This window comes from Monopterus albus, unplaced genomic scaffold, assembly GCF_001952655.1.
Source record: "Monopterus albus unplaced genomic scaffold, M_albus_1.0 scaffold195.1, whole genome shotgun sequence".
Classification (NCBI taxonomy): Eukaryota; Metazoa; Chordata; class Actinopteri; order Synbranchiformes; family Synbranchidae; genus Monopterus; species Monopterus albus.
The window spans coordinates 551,356-560,146 of NW_018128075.1; the positions used below are offsets into that span (position 1 = coordinate 551,356).

Consider the following 8,791-nt stretch of genomic DNA (forward strand, 5'->3'; position numbering starts at 1 on the left):
GCAGGAATGGCTGGGGAAGGCAGGGAGGGAGGAGTGGCAGTGGGAGGATTAGGGGTAGGAGGAGAAGTAGGCATGGATATGCGAGGTGGGACAGATAATGGGACAGAGGCTGGGGAGGATTCGGATGATGACGGCCGTGGCTCAGCATCAGAGATCTCCACCATTGCCAAGGAGGTGGACAAGGTGAACCAGATCATCAACAATTGCATTGATGCACTGAAGCTGGATGTGTCTGCTAATGTTGCGAACACGGCTGAGAATGCCAGCTCTGTGTCCTCCTCCCAGCCTCCAGCTTGCGTTGCGTCCCTCCCTCGCAACCTCCTGCCCCTCTCTCCAGGCCACCCCGGAGATCAGATCATGGCCTCTTCTCCAAAGGTGCATCCAAAATCTCACCCCCAGCCTCATCCTCAGCCTCATTCACAGCCTCACCCTCAGCCTTATCCTCAGCAACATGCTCAGCCTCATCCTCAGCTACATCAGCAGCCTCACCCACCTTCTATGGCCCCAGTGCCCCTGGTTATGCCCCTGTCTGAGCGGCCGGGTATCAGTGGCGGGGGATTCCTCTCCCCTCCTTACCGTGACCCACCCCCAGCCAATGCAGTGCGGCCCCTTCAGAGGCAGTTGAGTGCTGATACTGCTGTGGTGAAGAACCGTTGTGGTGCCCCTGGTGTAGGATCTGTCAAAAGCACCAGGTTGTTCAGTGTGGATATCCCTGAGCAGCGCAGCGATCCTCCCAAATACCCAACAGAGAAGGGTAGCCCCTTGGGTTGTGGTGCAGGGGGTGGAAGTGGAGGAGTTGGTGGAGTAGGGGCCTGCAACGGGAATGGAATGGGAAACATAAACGGTGGTGGGGTGAGTGTGAATGGGGGTGGGATGGGGTGTAACAATGGGAATGGAGGTGGAGCAGCTGGCCCTGGACAGCAGCAGCACCATTTAGAGGTTCAGCCAGACTACCACAGCTCTGAGCACCGCCACTCCTTTCCTGCACTCTACTATGAGGGCAGCAACGACTCACCCTCACCAGCCCAAAAGGCCTCATTCCTCAAGCCTCTGGGACGCAACAAGAGGGATGCCACAGCCACCTACTCCCAGCTCTCACCTTCTCGCCACCACAATTACAACTCTGGCTACTCCTCCAGTCCAGAGTATTCATCTGAGAGCACACTGCGGATCTGGGAGCGATTCCGCCCTTACAAGAAAAGCCCCAGAGAGGAAGCATCCTATATAGCGGCAGGCCATGCCCTGCGTAAGAAAGTGCAGTTTGCCAAGGACGAGGACCTTCATGATATTTTGGACTACTGGAAGGGAGTTTCTGCCCAGCAGAAGCTGTGAGCTGAAGAAGCAAAGTCAAATGCCGTAAGGGAGATTGTGAGGTTGGATGCCAACCACAGACTACTAAAGAGAATAGATGCTAATGTAGCTAGAAAGATAATGAGGTTTCATCTGTGGTGTCCGGTGACATGGGTCATTTCACTACTGGATCCAGAGTTAAAGAGGTATTCTCTGTGGGTGATTTTTAAAAAGTGATTCTATGATCATGTCTTGACATTTTAAGAGGCTGTTTCTGATGTTGGCTGTTTTCACCACAATACTGATTAACAAGAATCAAGCTGTTTACCAGACTGTCTCATACTGGGCACTTTGGTCCTTGCAGGCTTCCATAGCTCCGCTGAAGCCTCACTAATGAGCAAAGCAAAGCTGGTGACAAGCAAGTGTCTACCTCATTACTGGTACACTGTAGCTCAGCTATCTCACCACAAGCAACCCCATTCACAATTTAAGCCCAGTCCCTCTTTTCTCTAATCCCATCAAACCACCATTCACAAAACAGTCATTCTATGGCACCTCCAGCACCTGCTCTCTTATAAAAGCATCATTTAGGGAGATAATGAGGGAACAGAATGAGGAATTAGGTGCATTTGTTTTAGAATAGCACCAATCTCCCTCTTTGGGGGAGGACATTAAGTGATACTTATCAGGCTAATTGTTCTTTCTGGCAGTTAGCCAGAGTAAGAGTATGTTGGGGAGGCTGTGTGTTGAGCATGTTTATTGATTTTAAGCACCTAACTAGATATGTTCAGAGGTGTGCAGGCATGTATATAAAGTTAGCGCATGCTGGTGTGAGTGATTATGTGGGGGTGGGAGAGTAGGGTTGGGGTGGCGTTGTCCATTATTCTCAGTCTCCTCTATGGTAGCAAAGTGGATAGCTTTGTGGACATGCTTTTCATATCAAGCTAGTTGGGGAGTTGTGTGTGTGTGTGAGCATGTGGTTACGTGAATCTGTGTTTGGCCCCGCCTGACTGTCTCAATAATGTGAAATAAACCCTTTCAAGACCTGCAGGCATTTTTTTCTCCTATTCCATTTCCTATTTACAGGTGTAGCATATTTCTTTTGATAAGGGCAGCTATGAGGTAGTAAATTTACATGTCAATAGTGCAGAAATTACTTTAGGGTGGGTTATGCATGTTGGCAAAATAGGTGTTAGCTCCTTTATGAAAGAGCTCAGTAATCACCTTTAGGAACAGAGGCAGATTGAGAGCAGGTTAAAGGTTTGCTGTAGCTGCATCTTAGTTTGAACTTGCCAGTGTTAAGGAGACAAGATAGGGTTCAGTGAATTTTCAGCTTGAGATGAACCAGCTTAAGGTGAGGCTGCATAGAACTTTAAAATATGTCAAATGCACCCTGCACTACACAGTGAGATAAGATGGATGGTAAGCAGAGTGAAGGCCTGAGGGATATATTCAGCCTCAGACTATATGACCCAGCTCTGCTCTGGGTGGGAGCTTGTAATGACCAAATTGCCCTTGAGAGGTATGATTTCACAAGCTTCTGTTGTATTTATTACATTTGTTTTTGTTTTTCAACACGGTGAATAGAAAATAAGGTTGTCCCAATGAGCAAGTAACTGTATTACTTTAATTTGGTTTATTAATGTTAAGGCTTTGGGGTTTAGGCTATGAGTGGTTCAGTGAAATCCACTGAAACAAATAGGAGCAAGGCTTGGTGCACAGACCATGTTTTTTTACTCATGTTCATGAAAACAGCATTCTAATACACATACTCATAAAAGAAGTAAGAAGGTTGATAATTCTAACTGTACAATGTTTTAACATTTATGTATTCAAAACACAAGTACCTCTAATCCACAAATAATCTTTATGCTCTTTCCTTGCATCAAAATTTGCAGTTTCAAAATGTTGATTTCAATTGACTTTATTTCTTTTGCCACCCATTCTTCTTACTGTATCCTCGCCAGTGGTGTCTGACCCCTCTTCCTCTTCCACTATGCATTTCAATTGAAAAGGTATATATTCTGTTTTAAAATGTCTAATTAATTAATACCACTCCATGTTTTGTTTTGTTTTGTTTTTTGTTTTAGTTTTTTTGTCTGGCATCACCTTGGTCAAACCTAATGAGGTAAATTAATGAGTAATTCTCAGAGGCTGATATTCTACCATCATTTGAGGTCAGAAGAATGTGCTGATATTATTAATTCTGCCAGACTTGGAGCCTGATTGAAATTAATGCCTTTATCTGTTTATCTTTCTTTCTGTTCCTACCTCCTTCATCAGAAATTTAGCCGGGTTACACATCTCTGTTGCAGACAGGAATGGTCCTCAGACAAACAGACTGAAACATTAAAGTCAGATGTATGCTTGACCATGACTTTGTAGGTTATGAGCAGGCCAAGGTGAGCTAGTCTGAGATCTAACCTCTTGGGTGATGTGTGTTGTCGTTTGAGTCTGACTGGTCAGGAAGAGCCTGTCAAGCAGGCCTAGAAGTTATGAATTTCTGTTTGATTTTCCACCAGGTTGACCCCGATATTATTGTTTTGAATTCAGGTGTGAGTTTGATAGGAAAGTGAAAGCAATGGGTGTCATTTAGCCTTTAACCTATAAAGATCTTTGTCTAGCAGATGAGCTCTCTTCAAAAGGTCAGCTACTAGGAGATGCATCTGCTGTGCCCTTCACAGCAAGGTCTGTCACCCTTTGTATTCAGGAAACATTTTTAATTGCAATATTTCAGTCCTATGAGGATGCTTACCTCCACTGTATTGGTGTGCTGACAGAAACTTCAGACAGATATATGTATCGAAGCCCTGGCAAATAAATTAAAAGCTATCTGAACATCTAGATACCTTGAGGGGTAAATGAAAAAACATGTTTTAATAGAATGAACTGACCATTTAATTATGCTGTAATGAAAAGCTGTTCATTTTTATACCCACTGTTTTTGCTTTTGATATTCCATTGTGTTTCATATTGAGTAATGACTTCCTCTCTGACCTCTCTATGTCAGCTATGGCAGCCAATCCAATAGCCCCACTAGCATTCACAATGGGATGTCAAAGGCACATCATTACTCTGCTATCAGATCAATAGAACTTAATTTGGGCAGGTCACACCAAATAAAAAACACAGAACAAATTCCCTCGGGCACTAACTTGGACAGCCTCCATTTTTATAAGGACCCAGTTTTTTATTTTGACCTTTTGCTCAAATTCCATTGGCAGCTCCCTCTGTGTTAGGTCCAAGGAATCACCAATCATTTAGTTTTAGATTACTACCAAGGGCTATGCAGGGGTAGAAGATTTTTAAAAATAATGACTTCATTTGAAAGAGCAGAGAATCGAGCTGAGGTTACCTGCACAAACCCTCAAGACCTTTTTCTAGATGTAGGGAATAGCTTTAGCTCAGTCACAGTATTTATAAGCACAGTGTGCCCAATTGTCATAATTTACACCTAATAACATCACTCATTTCTGTCCAGCTGTGTGGTTTTCTCCAAATAAACGCCAGTCAGCTCTGCCTTGTTTGAGTACATATTACTAATATGTTTTAACATACAGTCGTCCATGGTAGCCAAGCCTTGCTCCTCTTCATCACTTAACATACTGCATGTCCTTACTGTATTCATCTATAGCAGTTATTTTTAGTTGACAGTAAGCTTTTTGATTTCCCTTCCTTAAAATGAGGGGTGCCTGACTCCAGTCCTCAGGGGCCAGAATGAACAAGTCCAGACTGACAGGTGCACAGATATTGTTCGTTTGGAATTGCCTGTGTGTCTTCTCTCCAGTCTGGCCAATTAACAGCAAAAATGAATCAATATGAAGGAATTGCTGACAGTCTCAGGCAGGCTTCCACAAGAAAAAGGATCAGGAAACAACTGAGACAGCACAATCTGTGGCAGTCTCTGAGGAGTAGAGTCAAACCCTCTCTGTCCAGAGCTGTAAATTCCATAGGGACATTGAAACTTGTAGTCAAGCAGGACGTCTGCTCTGAAAAAATAATAAAACTCTCACTGTTCCTCTTGTTTTCCCAAGATGGGGTGAGCGGGAGTCTAAGTACCAAAAAATCTGAGGCGAACAGCTCTGGTGAATGTTGTCCCAAGATGGGGTGAGCAGGAGTCTAAGTACCAAGAAATCTGAGGCGAACAGCTCTGGTGAATAGGCAACAACCTTTTTTATCAATCTAAGAACTAGAAGGATAATTTTTAGAACCCTCAAAGTATGTTTTTGTGGTTTTACGCTGTCTTAGAGTCTCGGGGACTCATTGTTACAAAATTTTGGTTTTTCATTTCAGGTTTGTAAGTTTTTGAGGTTTGGGCTTATTGAAAAACACAAATCAATAGTCATGGAAAATCATGGAACATCCCTACTGATTGCCTCCCTTTGGAGTTCTAGGTGTTTTCAGTGTGAACCTCTGGCAGGGAAATTGTTGACTTGCAATGGTCACCTGGGAATGGCAGTGAGGTCCTTTTGCTCCTGTTTAATTAACAGTTGAATCCATACAACAAGGTCTGCAGTAGAAACATGGACATTGTTTTAATGCTGTAAACATTAAAACATTGTATGGATACACAGCATGGCTTCACATTTGCAGGAGTAAACTCAGAAGCATTCTTCTTTCTGTCCCCTTATGCCCCTACACCATTAACAAGTTAATGGACCTTAAGAACCGATGCTGTGAATATAACATTTTGTCACCTCTCCTGGAGTTTCAATATCACTACACAGAATGGGAGTTTTGGGACAGACGTTATGTGATAGAGGAAATGCAACAAAATATCCCTAGAATATAATCTCCAAACTTGTGCTGGTACATTTGTGTCCCCTTACAAGATTGTGCAATCTGCTAAACAGAATAAAATATTTATGCTGTAATCATGTAAAATATAATACCTTTTACATCAGATACACTGAAGAAGATAAGTATATCTGTGCCATAGTGTGACAGGGCGGGACAGTTCTGCTTTCCACTTTAGGGCTAAGCAAGGCTAGCCGGAACTTAATTCACAGTTCATTACTGCTTCTTCATTCAGAAATGTCTTTAATTTCTTGCTGCTGTTGGACAAGAATCATCAACAACAATCAGAGCCATGCCCACTTAACTAACTTGTGTAAGGAAGCTGTAGATAGACTGTCATCAATCTTGAAAGCCAGAGCCAAATATCCAATAGGCCTCTTTTCCTGTCTCGAAGGCAGGCCTTAATCACAGGCTGTCTTCCTGGACTGGCAGACCATCACTTTACAATAGCCACAATCTGAATCTTAATCTCCTTGATTATTTGATTGATAGATGTTCCTGGAGCCAATGTGCAGAGACGAAAGTCTACTGCTTGAAAGGCTCAGCTCAGGGCACAAGCACCCCCTCCTTGAAGAAGAACAAATTTTGTCTGGTTAAGGTCCATTCAGCTGAAACCCCATGAACACAGCAAGAAAATGCAGAGAAAGTTGTTAAATATTATGACACCATGAACTGAAAAACAGAAACTATCCAGAGTAAATGTAACTTAGCTTGTCAGTTCAGAAAAGCCCTAACAGGTTTGGCCAATAGGCAGACTAGTTATAAAGCCAATCTGATCACTGGAAGGAAGGTTAGGCTAGGCACTTAACCTAACCTTACCTTGGGCAATTACATTTTGGTGATAACTGGGGAATTTTAAAATTGCTCTTAGTACTGACATAGGAACCCATTTTAAACATTCGTATTTTCTAAAATATAGAGTGCCGTAGAGAAGATGTATTTTTGTAGGTCAACCCAGAAGCCTGGTTCCCTTGGCAAAAAGCCAGTGGGAGTTCTCTGTCACACATATTTTGCAAGATAATATCCACAAATAAATAAATTTTTTGAAATCTACGTACAATCGCCAGATGTTAAAAGCTAATGTTAGTATATAAACAAACTACACTATACACCACCCATGACTTCAGCATCAACACTGCTAAGCTTCCAGTTTGTATGAAATTTCTTCCTCTTAGTGTGACCTGATCTATCTAGTGATTGTGACTGTGTAGGTTACTTAGAATAGTTGGCAAGTGAACGAGATGAAACATAACGAGGCTGCAAAGGCAGACTAGAGAGTAGATCAATCTCCATGATCGGTCAGATGATATTTAATATTCATTACACCCTCTGTAGTCTTATTTATCCACTTGTTGTCAGCCAAAGATGCATAAAAGTGTAAAAAACATTTACTGATATATTTTATGTCAGAGAACAAAATGTGACAATCGTTAACCACAGATCTTTTTTTAGTCATCTAACAAAACACCCATTGTCTTTGGGGTGAGGGAACCTAAAGAGCAGAAATACTACTCAATTCTGGGTTTTAGGTCTCACTACTACGGCACTAAGTTTCTAGACTTCCGCTGATTTTATACATAAATGCCTTGGCATTTTGGTATCGCCTTCAGAGGTACTCTGTCCTTGAGTGGCATGCTGGTAGACCACTCGGTCTTGGCCCTGGCTAGTTTTACTGGCTCTAAAGAGGAAGCAGGACTGTGGTTTAACTGTGAACAATGCTGTCTGCTGTTGAGACCGAGTCATTAGTTTGTTTGATTCTTTGATTCTTCCACTGATCCTTTCACTCATCATCAACCCAATGAGAAGGACTGACCAAGGGAGTTCCCTCATGAAACCAACACACAACAAAAGTGGGTGTGTATCTACCGGTGGCCAACTGTGACAAACACACACTTTCACAAAACCTCATACACACACCGACACTAATGTAGAGAATCAATGAATATATTGTACGTGTTTGAATAGATTAGAGTTACACTATATGGACATGACATGTGAGAACACACATAACATATATCTTCCCACACATAACTGAGAATATTCATAACACACACACATTTATACTCACAAACACTTTCCCACACACACAGAACATACCATATTCACACCTGCCTACACTAAATATGGACTGAATATTTCTATCCACGTTTACAGATACAAATCGTCTTAAAGTGCCCAAAAGGCGAGTATTATGTGCAGGCGGTGTGGAACCAAACAGCTGTAGAACTAAACTTAAAAGCTTATGTCTTTTTTGTTTTGTTTTGTTTTATCTGTTATTTACTTGTTTGTAAAATGTATGCATTCATTTTCTCAACTGTTTGCATTTCAATCTTGTAGCCTGTTCTAATCTTTTGTCTTTTTTATGTTAGAATGAAACCTCTTCTTGTGAATGCCACATTTGGAGTTCTCATGGGTCCTTCTGATCTGTCTGACTTTAAAATTATTAGATACAGAAATGAACTGAGAGCACAATTTTTAATCAGCCAATATAACCATATTTCATGTGAATATTCTTCTGAATATCAGATTCTGTTTTTGCTCAGCCAGATATTTTTAGGTTTTTGTAGACACTAGATCTTTTGCTTAGGTTTTATGGATACAGGCTCATGTATACACACACCCTGAGGGCATGTTGAAGAGCTGATAATCTGCCTGTCACACTGAAGCTTTTGTCACTGCTGCCCTTTTCAAGGACCTTGTTTCT

The 8,791-nt window shown here is 42.1% G+C and overlaps 1 protein-coding gene across 1 annotated transcript in view; it reads left to right on the forward strand.

Moving 5' to 3' along the window:
- elfn2a (extracellular leucine-rich repeat and fibronectin type III domain containing 2a) overlaps window positions 1-5,076 on the forward strand; it is a 211,215-nt gene extending 206,139 nt beyond the window's left edge. Inside the window, exon 9 of the mRNA XM_020617853.1 lies at window positions 5-5,076. Coding sequence (XP_020473509.1) covers window positions 5-1,332 — 1,328 coding nt within the window. The 3' untranslated portion in view covers window positions 1,333-5,076. The remainder of the gene's footprint in view (window positions 1-4) is intronic.
- Window positions 5,077-8,791: the final 3,715 nt, after the last annotated feature.